We start from the raw sequence: 17,233 nt of genomic DNA, 5'->3' as shown, positions 1-17,233 counted from the left end.
GCAAGGGGGCCATCTTGTGGTGACCACAGCAATTCAGAAAACTTAAAAAAATTGAAGCTCATTCTTTAATATATATTTGATGGCACCTGGAAAAATGTTTGCAGACTATGAATTATTTTATATATTTTACTTAGTTTTCTTTTTGCTTGGCAAATTCTTTACCCACACTTTTGTGTCATACTTTGTGTCCTCAATAGCAGATGATTTTATTACACTGTGTTTCCCTAAGAAGTTTTAGATTCCTCTCTTGGATCAGCAACTTATGGAGAAAAATTGAATTTGATTCTTATTCTTTTGATCAGCATTGAATATTCTTTACCATTTTTCATTTTAGGTGATATAAATAGTGGAATAACTGCTGACTGTTTTCTGAACTGAACTTTATATAATAATTAAACAATGGAAAGTGAAGAATTTATTGTAAGTTTTACATGTATATCTTAAATGTTGCCCTTTATTACATCTGGTAACCTTTCTCTTGCTCACTGTTAACATTTTGTTATACAAAGTCCTTTGTATCAAATTCTTTGGAAGTTTCTTTCTCTGGAGGAGCTAGTATGCCTGTTTCTAAACCAGTGCTTCATAAACTGAGGATACTGTTATACCCTTAACAATTATTGAGGATCCAAAGATTTTTTTGCTTATGATGCTTATATATAACTATCATTTCCGTTCACACTAGAAATTATAATAGAAACATGAAAAATATGTATTAATTCATTAAAAATGAATTTTTAAGGAGATAGAAAATAGCTATATTTTCTAAAATAACAGGAAAAAATTGATAAGGGTATCACTGCTATATATTTTTTGCAAAGCCCCACAACATTTGACAATAGAAGACAGCTAAATTCTCAGATCTGCTTCTGCATTTAATCTGAAATTGAATCTTGGAATATTGCACATATGCAAGTCTAGGAGAGTCCACTATGCATACCCAAAGGAATGTAAGTGAAAATAAAAATAACCCCGTGAAAACGGTTTTGACCTACAACCCCTGAAAATGTTATGGGGCCCTCTGTGAGCCTCCCGACTACACTTTGAGAACTGCATACAGCATGAGTAGGTACAACCCACCAAACTTTTTCCTTTACCATCAGCAAAAGTTTCCCACCAAAACTATTTTTGTTTCTCAGTTAACTTTTCAGTAATTTTACCTTTCCTTTTGCCCCTCCCTTTTTACTACCCGGTTTCCTTTAAAAAGAAAAATTGATGCTTTGTTGTAATTGTTATGATATCTATGGTTTTATTTTGATAAAAGATGTCTTTCTATTTACAAAGGGTATATAAATGTATAGATTTGGATACATAGAAATACAAACCATTCTTTACTTTCATACCTTTTGAAATAAGGTACTGTATACTCATCAAAAGATGAAGAAGTCGAAAGTGTGGCAAGATGGACTTCTGAAGATCACTCACGTGGGAAACAAAGTAAGTACAAAGCAGTTGACTACAGAGTCCAAAAGTTAAGTTCTAGCCTTTTGATTGAATGTTAAGGGAAAGGTTATAGATAATAAAATGTTAGCTATGTTCATTAGTTGACATAAATGAAAACAGAAGCTGTCAAATGAGTAGTACCACATCAGAGTGATAATTTGTTCTTTCTAAAAGCTCAGTAGATAGTAATTGGCTTTAGGGACCTAGAAATCAAGAAAGGGTTCTGGGCTGCTGCTAATGACTGGGAATCCTAGGTATTTGGATAGTATTTATGTTCTTTTTTTTTTTTTCTAAAGATTTTTATTTATTTATTTATACAAGCACTGGGTACAGTCAGAAGCGCAGGAGGGTGAGAGAATTCACCAGAGCCAGAGCAGGGAACAGAACAGGCAGAGTGATGAAATACACTGCTGAGGGGAGCAGCGGGCACAGCAGGAGAGGTCTGTCGTGCCATGTGGGACCCTCGCAATCGGCCGGGGATTGAACCGGCGCTGCAGAGGCTGCAGGCAGCTTCACAGCCCAGCGCTCAACCGCTGCGCCACCAGGGGAGGCCCGGTATTTGGATAGTATTTAAAGCTCCTGGAGTGGGTACTTTGATTCATTTATTCAAGAGCTATTTTTTTGAACACCTGTTATAAATTAGGCACTTTCCCACTGTTGAAGGGCATGAAGAAGTCCATGACTTTGTAGAAATTATATGGAGGAGACAGACCAGTAAGCTAAATGAATATAGATGGGTGTATATATATTTATATATGTGTGTGTGTCTGATGGGTTAGGGAACCAGCTAGGAGTAGAGCAAACAAAGCAAGAATGAACATAAAAGAGATATGAAGGCCTTGTTGGTCACTGTAAGACTTTTGCTTTTATTCTTTAGGAGCTGTGGAGACATAGGAAGGATTTGAGCAAAAATTGACACGTTCTCATCTGTATGGATGAGGATCATAGTGCCTAGGGTATAGAAAGTAAACAATCAAGTAAAAAAGAGCCCTCAGAAATGCAAATTTTAAAAACAGCCTTATCGAGCTATAGTTCACATACTTTCAATTCATCCATTTAAAGTATACAATTTAGTGGTTCTTAGTATATTTGCAGAGTTTTGTGACCATTACCACAATCCATGCAAAACTGTCTTATAAAGTAATGGAAACTGTAATATTTAAGAGTCTAGTGGAGAAACTGCTGTGAAAACTGGCAAGTGACACAAGGTGAAGCCAGAAATCAGTAATAACCGTCCGTTCCTTTCTCACCCATATACCTTATATTCAACAAGTTTTATTCATTATATATCATAAACTATTATCCCAATGCTGATGGCTTACTTCAAGCGATAATCATCTCCCCAGTGCTCCCTACTTCAGCTTTCCTGATCTCATCCCCTGTTTTGCCCCCTAGACTGCATTCCAATTCCATTTTCCTTCTAATTCCTTTCCAAGATTCTCCTGGTGGCATTAAGGTTCTTGAATTTCTTATGCATGTGCTTTTATTCTCTTGGCACAGATTAAGTAGATGCTTAGTAAATACTTGAAATAGATGTGTTTCCTAATCCAGGTTAACAAAGTGGTTAATCCTTTCATTACATGATTTACTTATGTAACAATTTTTGATTTGCTACTGAAGATGTTTAAGAAAACAAAATTATGCCCTGTTCCTTTTTAACATTGATTTTGTTTTTATCAGGCAATTTTATATGATGACAAAGGAGAATGTTTGGACAGTATATTTCTTAAGTGCCCTGAGGTATTTTAATGTTTCTAATTTTTAATTTGTTATTTTAAAATCTCTTTCAATACTTCCTCTTTGAATATGGTTAACTAGTATCATCATGGTACTAGTAGTAATAATTAGAGTATTTATTGAAGAATCAGCCAGACTTTGTGCTTCTAGGTCTTGTGTCACTGAATCTCCACACAGCGCTGTGGTTTGTATAGACTGGGACTGTGGCACAGAAGCGTTAGTAACTTGTCCCTGTTCACAGTTACAGTGTGGGCTGGGATTTGAACCCTGAAGGTCCCTTTGTAGTCTAAATCTCTTACATGGTTTTGCTACGTAGAGGACTACTTATTTTGTGAAATTATTCCTTTTCAACATATTTTCTGCTTTTGTACTTTTTTAATATTTTGTGCTTTTCACATGTTGGAAAAAGGAAGGGAGGGGAATGAAAGGCATATTTTAGTATAAACAGTAAAGATTTTAGAGTTGGCCATTCTGGGTCCACACCCTTCCTAGCACCTGACCTCTCTGGCTAATGTCTCTTCTATAAAATGCAGACCACTGACAGACCTCACTGGGTTGGTCTGAAAATTAGAAATAAGTTGTATAGCTTGTTAGTCATTTATTACAGTGATTCTAAAAGGGTTCAAGTGCATATTTTTATTTTTTTAAAGTTGGTGTCCATAACTTTTAAAAAAAGATTTATTATTTTTATATTATTATTTATGCATACAAGAACTGGGGTGCAGGCCAGAGGTGCGGGGGGTGAGACGATCACCAGAGACAGAGTGTGGAGCAGAACAGGTGGATCTACTGAGATACACTGCTGTGGGGAGCAGTGGGCAAGACAGGAGAACTCTGTTCTGCCATGTGGGTCAGCTCCCTGGCCAGGGATTGAACTCATGCTGCAGTGGCTGCCTATAGCTTGAGAGCACTGAGACTAAACTACTTGTGCCACCAGGGGGCCCCTAATGCCTGTTATTTTAAAAAATCATTTAGTTGTATGAATTCTAAGTGTACTCCATGAGAAGGGTATAAATCTTTATATCCCAGCATATAGTTCAATTTGTTCATTGTTAAATGAACAAATTGGTAAATTTTTTTGTTCTGTTATTATCCTTTTTTATGCTTGTTGATAGTTAAGTAGAAAATAGTAATAAAGAATGTAGTTTTTATTCCTTCATTCAGCAACTGTTTATAGAACATTATGTCTTGGTAGTGAACTTATAGAAATACGTTGATAATTAAATAATTAGAACTGTATGATTTTGACATTTATTCCATAAAATTTAGGTGAAACCTGGAGATGACTTAGAAAGTGATCGCTACCTAATCACAGTCGAAGAGGTTAAAGCTGCTGGAAGCCTAACTATGCAACAAAATGTCATTAAAGAAGCACCAGCATTAAATTCAAGAAGGTTCATATCCTCTGGTCGGTCCCTTGGATGTCAGCCTGCTGGCTTAAAAAGGAAGTTTACTGTAAGTTTCTTTGTGGAAAATAATATATCATTATACATTTGTAAGATCATTTCAAGAAGTACTGAGTTTTGCCTCCCCTGGTGGTGCAGGGGTTGAGCGCTGGGCTGCGAAGCTGCCCGCAGCCCCTGCAGCACTGGTTCAATCCCTGGCCGCCAGCTAGGGTCCCAAATGGTACAACAGACCTCTCCTGCCGCACCCGCTGCTCCCCTCAGCAGTGTATTTCATCAGTTTGCCTGTTCTGTTCCCCGCTCTGGCTCTGGTGAAGTCTCTCACCTTCCTGTGCTTCTGACTGTACCCAGTACTTGTATAAATAAATAAATATATCTTTAAAAAAAAAAAAAAAGTACTGAGTTTCGAAACAACTATACTCTCATTAAAATGGTACTTTATAGTACATACTTAGGCAGAAAGGAGGTAAACTCTAATTATTAAAAAAAGCTTAATACAGGGCCTCCCCGGTGGTGCAGCAGTTGAGCGCTGGGTTGCTAAGCTGCCCGCAGCCTCTGCAGTGCCGGTTCGATCCCCGGTTGCTTCCCGGCCCCGGAGGGGGATCCCACATGGCACGCAGACCTCTCCTGCCACCCGCTGCTCCCCTCAGCAGTGTGCTTTGGTCCTTCTGCCTGCTCTGCTCTTGGCTCTGGCTCTGGTGAATTCTCTCACCCTCCCGCGCTTCTGACTGTACCCAGTGCTTGTATAAATAAATAAATCTTTTAAAAAAAAAAAAAAGCTTAATATAGATGAGTGTTTGCATTTTAACTTTGCACACTTTCTATCTGGATTATTATATTACCTTACAAGACACACATATTCCTTTTGCTCCCTTTTATAAAAAGCTGGTTTGTTTCACATTGTCTTTGTACTTACTGGAACAGCAAATAATTTTTTTAATATTTTCAGGGTTTTCAAGGACCACGTCAAGTGCCAAAAAAAATGGTTATCACAGAAAATCGTGAATCAGCTACATCACTTGAGGCTAAGAAACCTGGCCCTGTTTTTCTTAATCCAGTCTACAGTACATCTCCTTTGTTTTCTACCACTGGGAAGAAAGAGGAAAATACTACACCAACAGATCCTGAGAACACTGTGACTTATAACAGCACAGCGGTAAATGCCATGCCTTTTTCTTCAGTTGTCACTACTCCATCCTTCATGTTTAACCCAGAAATGCTACGTGAAGAAAAGTATTTTTGCTCTCCGGGCAGTTCTGTAGACCAGCATTCAGGTTTTTCACTGATGAAGGAGGCCCTGGCAAGAGACGGTTTGGCATCCCACTCTTCAGGAGATTCACAAAACATCAGAAGCAAAGCACAGATTCTAGCTCTTTTGAAGTCCCATTCAACTCGTATGCCTCAAGAACTAAATTGTGAGACTGCAGGGCGTTTTCCTCAGCTACAACCACAAGGAAAGTTAAAAATGCCCACAACACCAAGGTGTGTCATTGAACAGGAAGAGTACATCAAGGTAAAGAGCACAGAAAGTTTACATCACCAGCAGCCATCAGAAAACACTCTGAGGAACACAAGTCGGTGGAGCAAGTATTTATCGTCACGGAGTTCACCTGTATGTTCTCCTACTGGAAATGAAAATACAGAAAGGAAATACACGAACCAGGAAGATAGCATAAATTTAAATCCGAAAGACCCTTTGATGCAAAAAAGCACACAGTTCTTTGAAACTTGTGCTGAAAAGGGGAAAAATTATAATGAAGACACTCTGGTAGATGATGATCACTTTTGGGATCAAGAAGTAAACTTGCAGACTCCTTTGTTCTGTGAAACCAATAGCTTACGTGTTACCTATAGCAATGTAGAAAATGATGACTTATTGTTAGAATCTGGGGATCATGGAAACTATGAAATACCTGTAAAGCAAAATGACTGTATGCGCATGAAAGATTCGATTCTTATTGGAGAAAATGCTCAGAAGATAAATATATGTGGAGTACCAGACAAGGAGTATAAACAAGCAGTATCAAATCTGCCTGAATCTGAACAGCTAGTAATTGAATCTTTTCTAAGTAATAATTCTCAGATCTCAGATAATATTATGGACATGCTTCCTAATACGGGTAATCAAAGTGTTAATAGCAGTCATGAACCTATGTGTGCTGTAACACAGCCCCTTGTGGAGGTGACTTTTAATCTGACCAATTTTGAAACCAGTGACACTGAGGAGGAATCACAAGAAAGCAATGAAATTCCTCAGAATTCCGAGGGCTGGGTAACAGAAGCTTTGATTCATGGTGGCCATTCAAGTGTTCAAAAGAGATGTGAGGATACCGGCTGTGAAGAAGCTGGCAGTGAACATTTGCCTCCTTCACTATCTACTGTGGGCAAACCTACAGAGATATTTCCTTTTAAAGAGGTTCTGCCATCACAATTTTGTGATCGAACTCATGCAGGCTTTGACACAAGACCTTGTAATGTGGCAGACACTGGAAAAGAAACAGAGAAAGCAGATAGTGACTCATTAAACCATTTTGACTCATCATTAGAGTGGCCAGATGATGCTTATGTAGATAATAGTGAAGGTGCGAATCAACCTAGCCAACAAGTCAGAATTAACTATGATTTAGCTTCACTCCCGAATAAACCTAAAGGTACAAAGACAAATTTACATACACTTGATTTAAACATGGCTACTAATCAGACTTCCAAAAACAACTTATCTTCAGAACAGGCTCAATCTCAGGCTTTTATTTTGGGAAGTGATTTAGAGAAGAATGATGAACAGATTTTACTATCAACCTCTGTAAGTGATGGCAGTGTCCAGCTACTAAACCCCAATCAGAATCATTCTGAAGAATGTATTGCACTTGCTAAGTCAAGCAGCCAAGTTTCAAATTCTTTGTTTTACCCTCTGGGAAAAAGACATACTATTTCCAAAGACAAAGAAGTATATATTCCTGAATCTGAAGATCTAGGAAGGATTAGAAATTTACTCCATGGTCCTACTGAAGTAGAAACTGAGAGAGAAAAACACAACTGGAATAATCCTAGAAATTCTTCAGAACTTTCTGAATTAGTGAATAACATTTCCCTCTTAAAGTCATTGTCTGAACATAGTACAGCTTTAGAAGGCTTGGAAATATTGGAAAAGCAAAGTACTACCTTTAGACAGCAAGAAAGTCTACAGGCTTATGAGCCAGAGAGCAGTCCTGAAGGTTAGTTAGGATGGCACACTTGTTTTGGATTGTTCATTCTCTTTTTATTTCCCCATGGTGGAAATATTTAATTATGATCTTAATTTTGTTTGTTTGCTTTAAGAAAATACTGACACTTCCTATCAGTTTCAGTATGACAAATTTTTTGTTTTAGCAATGTGGCCATTTATACTGATGTAATTTTCTTTTTTATGAAATTCTTTTTATTATTTTAAGTCTTTTGACTTATATATTTTATGTTCTTTGATTTTAAAATTTTTATTGACGTAACATTGGTTTATAACATAGATTTCAGGTGTGTAGCATTACATGACATGTATATATGCTACATTATGTTAGAGGATTATTCTCTTTATAGCCCAAATGATGAGAAGATATTTGTTGTGGAGGCTTTGTTAAAAAATTACATCATATTTAAATAAGTAATAAAGTGACTCTGTAAAATCATTCTAATAGAGGATAACAGTAAAAAGTCTCCTTAACCACAGTCCCTCAGACCAGTCTCAGAATTAGCTACAGCTAATTCCCCGTGCTGTGCTCAACTCACTGCGCTACCGGGGAGGCCCCATAATCACTTTTATTTTTTTTTCCAAAGATTTATTTATTTATACAAGCACTGGGTACAGTCAGAAGCATGGGAGGGTGAGAGAATTCACCAGAGCCAGAGCGGGGAGCAGAGCAGGCAGAAGGACCGAAGTACATTGCTGAGGGGAGCAGCGGGTGGCAGGAGAGGTTTGGGTGCCATGTGGGACCCTCCTCTGGTGGCCTGGGATCGAACTGGCACCGCAGAGGCTGCGGGCAGCTTCGCAACCCAGCGCTCAACCGCTGCGCCACCAGAGAGGCCCCAAAATCACTTTTAAATAATAGTCTTCCTGGTGACTTAGAAAACACTAAGATTATTGAATGTACACTTTTTCTTTTAAGAAAAGATCCCTATTTTGAAACAGCAGATAAGATGCATGGTCTAGCCATCCCGTCTGCTCCATTCCCAGACTTCCCAGCCTCCCTGTCTCACAGTCTTTATGCTCACTTGGTCTTTAGTCTGAACAAACTTACCCCTACCCATGTCTTCAGGTCTCAGCCTACATGTTACTTCCCATGAGAAGTCTTCTGATTTAGGGCATCCTGTCTCTAATTATTCTGCTATATCCCCCTTTGCTACCTTGATATCACAATCTGAATTCATCTGGCTTGCTGGTTAATCTGTGTTCCTCCCTTTTCCAGAGACCATGTTTGTCTTGCTCACTGCTGCTTCTCCAGTACCTGGCACACTGTACTTAGAAAGTAATTGTTAAAGTATTTGTCCCAAGCCAGAGATAGCCTCACAAGTAGCAGTAAGTGCTTTTTCCCTTTTCTGCATGCATACATAGCAGCAGCATAATGGTGGTTTGACTTTCTTGCTTCTAACAGTTGGTTAATATGTCAGCATTTCTAGTATAGGTTATTAAATTTTGACTCTGCTTTTCTATTTTAAAGAAAAGAAAACACTTCTATTACTACTGTAACCAAAAAAGTTCTCAGTCTAAATTATTTTGTATTTTTACTGTAAACATGTATGTGTTTGTCACAGAGAATTGAATACTCACAATCCAGATTCAACAATTACCAAGATCTTGCCTTATCTTAAAATTTAAGTTTTATTCCTTGTTTCATTCAATTAAAAAAACATTAAGTTTAGGGCACTAAAATGTGTGTGATGCAAATAAGAGCCTTTGATCTCATCCATTGTAGCTAGGAAACCATTGACTACAGTAGCTTCACAAGCTATCGCACAGTCGCCTCATCTGAACCAAGATTCTCAACAGGTACGTATTTTTTCTACTGGTATATTTTAGTTTGATATAGAATGTTCTATAATTTGTAATGAGACTGGTAATGGAGAGGTCCATATGTCTTAAACATAAAATGATGATGCTGCAGTTGAACTCATTTTCTAAGTTACGTTTTATATTGGAAATTGTGGTCATTTTATGTCGTTACTTGATAAACTAAAAATACCAATTGCTTTCGTCTCCATTTTGTGTTTTAGGTTAACAAAAGTGGATTGATTCTTTAGATTAAACTGTTACACTGCTTACTATTTTTCCTACTATAGTTTCATACTAATTTTAAGAGAAATAGTCCATATTTATGTAACTTAAGTATCAGGTTTCATGTGTGATTTATAATACTCCCAACAATTTTTCCAATGTTTCGATTAAAATTTTAGAGGTCTAATTTTCTAATATGGTGAGTTTTAAAATTAATGACCATGGGACCTTCTCTGCTAGAGCTTTCCTTTGCCAGGTATTAAATTATGAGCAAAGAAATACAGATGGAGCTGAAGAGTGTATTTTCAAAGTACAAATTTCACGTGAAGCTTCGGGAACATTTTCCCATCATGTTCATGAACCATCTCCAGAACTATTCTAACATACATTGCTGTTTTATTTCAGTTTTTTTCATTGGAAGGTGAAGAAAAGCCTGATTTTCTACCTGTTTTGTCTGAAGAAAAAGAGAGAAGAACCAGTGACCATAAGGTAAGAACTTATTTTGTAATCAACTGTTCTGTTTTTTCCACATGTATCGAGGTTTTCATAGACAGAGGTTAGTGAGCTTATGAATTAACCTGGTTTTAAGAGCAACAGAAACTAATGACTTTTTTTCAGTCTTGACTAAAAAGTCTCCTCAGCCATTTTAGTCCTCTATTACTAACGCACTAAACATTGTATGTGTGTGCATGTGTATACAGATGTGCGTGCACGCACACACACAGGACTGGGGGGTAGGGGAGGGTTGGACTCAAAGACATGGGAAGTACAATTAACGAATGTTCTGTGGACAACAAAATGAAGATTTTATGGCCATTAACTTACAGTCTGCACCACTTCTGCTTACGACTGAATGTGGAGAAGTATTCCCGAAACCCAGAGACCTCTGAAGAGATCTACAGGCAGCACAGAACACAAGGCTTCTGTGTAGAATGTGTTTTCCCATCAAATAGTCTCAGTAGTTGACATACTCTTCATTGGGAGGAGGAATATAGGGGAATCAAATAAGGGATCAAGAAAAAAGGACAAAATTAGCAGGCAACTATAAATCGAAGACTTTCAGCAGGAGAGGGGTGGGGAAGAGGGATTAAAATGGGCGGGAAGGGACTCTCTGGTGGCGCAAGGGGTTAAGACGCAAGGGGTTATGAAGCTGTCCACAGCCTCTACAGCATGAGTTCGATCCCCGGCCAGGGAGGTGACCCGCATGGTGCAGCAGACCTCTCCTGACTCGCTCACTGCTCCCCTCAGCAGTGTATTTCGGTTGGTCTGCCTGTTCTCTTCCCCGCTCTGTCTCTGAATTCTCTCACACACACCCACCACCCCACATCTCTGGCCTGTACCCCAGCTCTTGTATGCATAAATAAATAAATATTAAGAAAAACAAAATAAAATGGGCGGAAAGAGCACAAGAGACTGGTGATGGTTCATGGGTGACTTTTTGGTAGTGGGAATTTTACAGGGACTACACACCTGAAATGAGAAAGCAACATGTAAAAAAATAAACAATGATGTAAAATAAATAAATAAACATATTTATGTATTGAAAAAAGAAATACCTTCACTGAAATGTATGTTTTTAAATTCTGAGTAATTTCAACAAGTCCATATAGGGCATTTTGGATTTGATTTTCCTTTCAAACATGTGATCTAGAGTCATTTTAAAATGAGAAGACATTCAGATTCTAAGTTATTGTAATTTTGTTAGTTTATCAGTGGGAAATAAATCAATCCTTTGGGCACTTGGCTCTATTAACAATCCTGCCTTTCTACATGCTGGCTTGGCTTGGCTTGGCTTGGCTTTGTCGCTGTAGGGGAAGTAAAAATCCTAGCACCCTCCAGAGGGCAGCAAAGAGCCATTGGAGGCCGGAGAGCCCACCAGGTTTGAGGGCAAGGGACACCTCTCAAGGTACAGGTCTGTACAGGAACCCTACTCCCTGGCTTTTGGTTTTACAGCAATCATTCCAGATCTTCCTGGGAAGTAGAGAGTGCACCATCCCTTTTGCATGATAGTTTACAAAACCTTCAAGCAAAGGAAATTGCTTCCTGTGTTCCTTCCTTTTCTTCCCTTACTATAATGCTTAATGATTGCCTCCTACTTGCTAAGCAGTGTTAAATGCTGGTGATAAGCCAATGAAACAAATCCCCTGCCCTCAAGGACCTTCTAGTACAGTTAGTATACAAATAAGAAACCCCACTGTTGTATGTGTAAGTCTATCAAGGACAATTGTGTATTGTACGATGGGAGCATAGGGAAAGGAGCAGCTAAGTCTTTCTGGCTTAATTAGCCCATTATTACTATGCTCATCCTTAGGCGCTTAATATAACAAATCACTTATTAATGTTGAAGTTGAATTCAGGCAAATCAATGTACTTTAACTTAATTGCCCTTAACATATGTTTAGGATAATAGGAGTGTTTCTAGGTTTTCAGCATTAGTCCTTTAGTAATTATTTATATCAAGTAATATCTAATAGAAAGGTGAATTCTGCATATACATTGTCAATATTTACTTATGCACTTCTCGCTTTTAATAATTTGCCGGTAGCCTGTTGAGTTCCAAGGGCACCCAGTGAGAGGATCAGCTAGCAGTGCGGTGATGCTCAGGGGGCCTAGCTCCCAGCTGGGATGCAGTCAGTTTCCCGAGAGCATTGAGTATGGAAACTGCGTGACAAACACTCATTTTTTGACAACAGAATTGCCCAGCACCTGTACGCAGATTGACTTCTTGCAGGTAAACTATTTTTATAGTTGCATCTTGCCAAGTCATTTTCTTTTTCTTTTTTTTTTTTTTTAAGATTTATTTACTTATACAAGCACTGGGGTACAGGCCAGAGGCGCAAGTGGGTGAGAGAATTCACCAGAGACAGAGCAGAGAGCAGAATAGGCAGAAGGACTGAAGTACACTGCTGAGGGGAGCAGTGGGCACGACAGGAGAGGTCGGCCACGCCATGTGGGAATCTTCCTGGCCAGCCAGGAATCAAACTGGCGAACTGGTGAATCAAACCGCAGAGGCTGCGGACAGCTTCACAGCGCTGTGCTCGACCCACTGCGACACTGGGAGGCCCCAAATCATTTTCTTGATGTCAATGCTAAATTTTGTTAAGAATAGATTTAAATCTTTATATAGTTGCAAGTTAAAAAGGAGTATGGGGGCCTCCCTGGTGGCACAGCGGTTCAGCGCTGGGTGGCGAAGCAGCCTGTGGCCTCTGCAGCGCCGGTTTGATCCCCGGCTGCTCCCCGGCCACCAGAGGAGGGTCCCACATGGCACGCAGACCTCTCCTGCCGCCCGCTGCTCCCCTCAGCAGTGTACTTCGGTCCTTCTGCCTGCTCTGCTCCCTGCTCTGGCTCTGGTGAATTCTCTCACCCTCCCACGCTTCTGACTACCCAGTGCTTGTATAAATAAACAAATAAATAAATAAATCTTAAAAAAAAAAAGATTATTGGGGAAAAAAAAAAAAAGGAGTATGGTATGCTCAAGCGAAATAAGCCAGAAAGAAAAAGAAAAATACCGGATGGTCTCACTCATAGCAGGAATCTAGAAAACCTAAATAAGGGCCCAGGAAAAAGAATAACTATAAGAGAGAAAATATCAAACTATGGGGGGGGGGTGGGGAAAGGAGGGATTGGGGTCAAAATAAGGGGGTTGCAATTGTATGGAGAATATAAGAATAAAATTTTAAAAAAATAGTCAAAATCCATGATAGAATATCCTACTATGCTTCCTTTTATATATTCAATAAAAGTATTATGGGAAAAAAAAGGAGTATGGTAAATTGACAATAAGCATAATATCTCAAATTGGTCTAAGTCCCACAAAAATAATTTATTAGAAAGATTTTTGCCTGTTTAGGATCAGAAATTTAAAGGATTACTCTTCACTTTAGAAAAGACAAGCATTTCATGGCAATGCAAATAAGCAGATTACATAAAGGAAATTTATTTAACATTTAGTAGATTTTTTTTTCTTCTTCTAGTATTTTCCATCTATCTCTTAAGTATAACAACTAATAGTCATCTTGTTGCCAAATGCAAATGCAGGGCATGAAAATAGAGGTCAGGGAGAGAGAATGATGTGCATGTATCTTAAACAGTATCTGTTAAAAAGATTTTACCAAACATGTCCCCTTTAATATTAAAGCATAGTGCAGGGCCTCCCCAGTGGCGCAGCGGTTGAGTGCTGGGTTGCAAAGCTGCCCTCAGCCTCTGCAGCACCGGAGGAGGGTCCCACATGGCGCGCAGACCTCTCCTGCCGCCCGCTGCTCCCCTCAGCAGTGTACTTTGGTCCTTCTGCCTGCTCTGCTCCCTGCTCTGGCTCTGGTGAATTCTCTCACCTCCTGCGCTTCTGACTGTACCCAGTGCTTGTATGAATAAAAATAAATAAATAAATCTTAAAAAAAAAAATAAAGCATAGTGCACACACATGGGTCTCCCCTGGTGGTGCAGGCGGTTGAGCACAGCATTGTGAAGCTGTCCGCAGCCTCTGCAGCATGGGTTTGATTCCCGGACTGCTGGGAAGATACCCACATGGCACGGCAGCCCTCTCCTATCTCGCCCGCTGCTCCCCTCAGCAGTGTACTTTGGTCCTTTTGCCTGTTTGCTCCCCACTCTGTCTCCCCTCCTGTGCCTCTGGCCTGTACCCCAGTGCTTGTATAAATAAATAAATCTTTAAAAAAAAAAACAACACAGTGCACAAACAAAATAAGCACAGCGACCACAAGTGTCCAGCTCAGTGAATTACCATAAAGTGAATCACCCATATAAGCACCAGCCTTACAAAATTGAGCATTAACAGCACCCCAGAAGGCCCCTTCTGTCCCCCCTTTCAATCTTTACTCCTTCCATTCTCCCCAAAGATAAGTGACACCAGGGGCCTCCCTGGTGGTACAGGGGTTAAAGTCTTAGCACTGTCAAGCTATCGCCAGCCACTGTGGTCTGAGTTCGATCCTCCTACCCTCTCCCTCCCAGGGAATTGACCCACATGGCTCTGTCACATCTGTGGACTGTGCTACACAGGTGTAAAAACATCATCATTTTTTTTTTTAAAGATTTATTTTTATTTATCTATACAAGCACTGGGTACAGTCAGAAACACGGGACGGTGAGAGAATTCACCAGAGCCAGAGTGGGGAGCAGAGCAGGCAGAAGGACCAAAGTACACTGCTGAGGGGAGCAGCGGGCGGCAGGAGAGGTCTGCGCGCCATGTGGGACCCTCCTCCGGTGGCCAGGGAGCAGCTGGGGATCGAACCGGTGCTGCAGAGGCTGTGAGCAGCCTCGCAACCCAGCGCTCAACCGCTGCGCCACCAGGGAGGCCCAAAACATCATCATTTTTAAGGTGCATCCCACTTTTAAGGTGCATCAGAGACACTATGATGTAAAAAAAATTTAAGTCATAAGAATGGATAGAAGATGATAGTCTATTTTGCCTGAATAGAACTGACTTCATATTTTGTCTTTTTGTCTTTATGTTTTAACCATAAGCAGTATATATGTGTAGCTAAGGATACAAATATGCACTCATAGGCAAGCTTTTCTTTAAGTAGCTGATAAATGGACCTTTGTTTCCAGTTCCCAGGTAAAGAAAACTTTTCAAAAAGAGCCACTGGCTTCAGTGTTGAAGGTAACTTTCAAGAGGTAGCTGAGTCTGAGAACAACTCAATTGAAAATGATTGTAAGTAAAAAATAACATTGAAGAGTCATTTGAAGGTGAACAACTTATATGGATAAAAATCCATGTTTTTTTTCCCACATAGCAATTTTAGGTTTCTCTCCTAAAAATTCAGAACATTCGTATCAATATTTGGATTGTAATTTTAATTCAGCAAAGAGGACTTCTTAGAAAGCAAATAAGGTATAACATAAACAAAGTTTTATACTTGTGAGTAAGGATTTAGTAGCTTATTTAGTAATGAATCAATAAACACTGAAAATAAAAATCTTTAGGTGGATGACTTTTTCAAATATGATCCAGAATATTTATCAACGACGAACCAACATTATTTCACTGATGAAAAGCCAGAGTAGGGCCTTCCTGGTGGTGCAAGTGGTTGAGCACAGCACTGTGAAGCTGGCTGCACCCTATGCAGCACGGGTTCCATCCCCGGCCAGCCAGGGAAATACTCATGGCATAGCAGACTTTCCTGTCTGGCCCGCTGTTCCCCTCAGTAGTGTTTTCAGTCCATCTGCCTGTTCCGCTCTCCCCTCTATCCCTGGTGAATGCTCTCACCCTCCCACACCTCTGGCCTATACCCCAGTTCTTATATGCAAAAAATAAATAATTTTTTTAAAAAGAAAGGCCAGAGTAATTTCTAACTAGAAATTTCTACTACTGATAACAGGATATGAACAACTATCATTTGTGTTAATGAAAATTGTGTTGATTTTTGCAGTATCACTTGAAGTGAGAGGCATACATAATTAGAAAGGAAGAAATAAGAATTAGAAGAATCAATTAAAAATTAAAAGTTCAGGGCCTCCCTGGTGGCGCAAGGGGTTAAGACAACCTATGAAGCTAACTGCAGCCACTGTAGAATGTGTTCGATCCCCAGCCAGGGAGCTACCCACATGGCGCAGCAGACCTCTCCTGACGCACCCACTGCTCCCCTCAGCAATGTATTTCAGTCAGTCTGCCTGTTCTGCCCCCCACTCTGTCTCTGGTGAATCCTCTCACCTGCCCTACACCTCTGGCCTGTAACCCCGTTCTTGAATGCATAAATAAATAAATCTTTATTTATTTATTTTTTAAGAGGCATGTATTTATTTATTTGTTTGTTTGTTTGTTTATACAAGCACTGGGTACAGTCAGAAGCGCAGGAGGGTGAGAGAATTCACCAGAGCCAGAGCAGGGAGCAGAGCAGGCAGAAGGACCGAAGTACACTGCTGAGGGGAGCAGCGGGCGGCAGGAGAGGTCTGCGCGCCATATGGGATCCTCCTCTGGTGGCCGGGGAGCAGCCGGGGATCGAACCGGCGCTGCAGAGGCTGCAGGCAGCTTCGCAACCCAGCGCTCAACCGCTGCGCCACCAGGGAGGCCCAATAAATAAATCTTTAAAAAAAAAAATTAAAAGTTCAATAACTTTGTAAAGAAGCTAAAGGCACAATTTGAAAATTAATAGCATTCCTAAACTAATTAGAAAATATAACTTGAAAAAAGTCCCAACATTATTAAGTAGTGACATGTGATGCCCAGCCTGATCTTAATCAGAACTGTGTGGAGCATGTGTGAACTAGAGGATGTAATTTTACTGCGATCCCTAAAATCCACATCAATAGGAATTGGTTTTTTTTTTAAAAGATTTATTTATTTATTTATACAAGCACTGGGTACAGTCAGAAGCGAGGGAGGGTGAGAGAATTCACCAGAGCCAGAGCGGGGAGCAGAGCAGGCAGAAGGACTGAAGTACACTGCTGAGGG

General features: G+C 39.8%; 1 protein-coding gene across 1 annotated transcript; it reads left to right on the top strand.

The window, feature by feature from the left end:
* Window positions 1-399: 399 nt before the first annotated feature.
* Window positions 400-16,226, top strand: LOC311182877 (5'-3' DNA helicase ZGRF1-like; the record flags this gene model as incomplete). The annotated part of the gene is made up of 9 exons (XM_084251999.1): window positions 400-420; window positions 1,354-1,434; window positions 3,121-3,180; window positions 4,447-4,632; window positions 5,530-7,795; window positions 9,527-9,600; window positions 10,231-10,314; window positions 12,371-12,556; window positions 16,212-16,226. The coding sequence occupies 9 exons, from the start codon at window positions 400-402 to the stop codon at window positions 16,224-16,226; spliced, it is 2,973 nt and encodes a 990-aa protein (XP_084108125.1).
* Window positions 16,227-17,233: the final 1,007 nt, after the last annotated feature.

This window comes from Talpa europaea (genome assembly GCF_964194135.1).
Source record: "Talpa europaea genome assembly, chromosome: 13".
Classification (NCBI taxonomy): Eukaryota; Metazoa; Chordata; class Mammalia; order Eulipotyphla; family Talpidae; genus Talpa; species Talpa europaea.
This window is presented reverse-complemented; position numbering and strand designations above follow the sequence as displayed.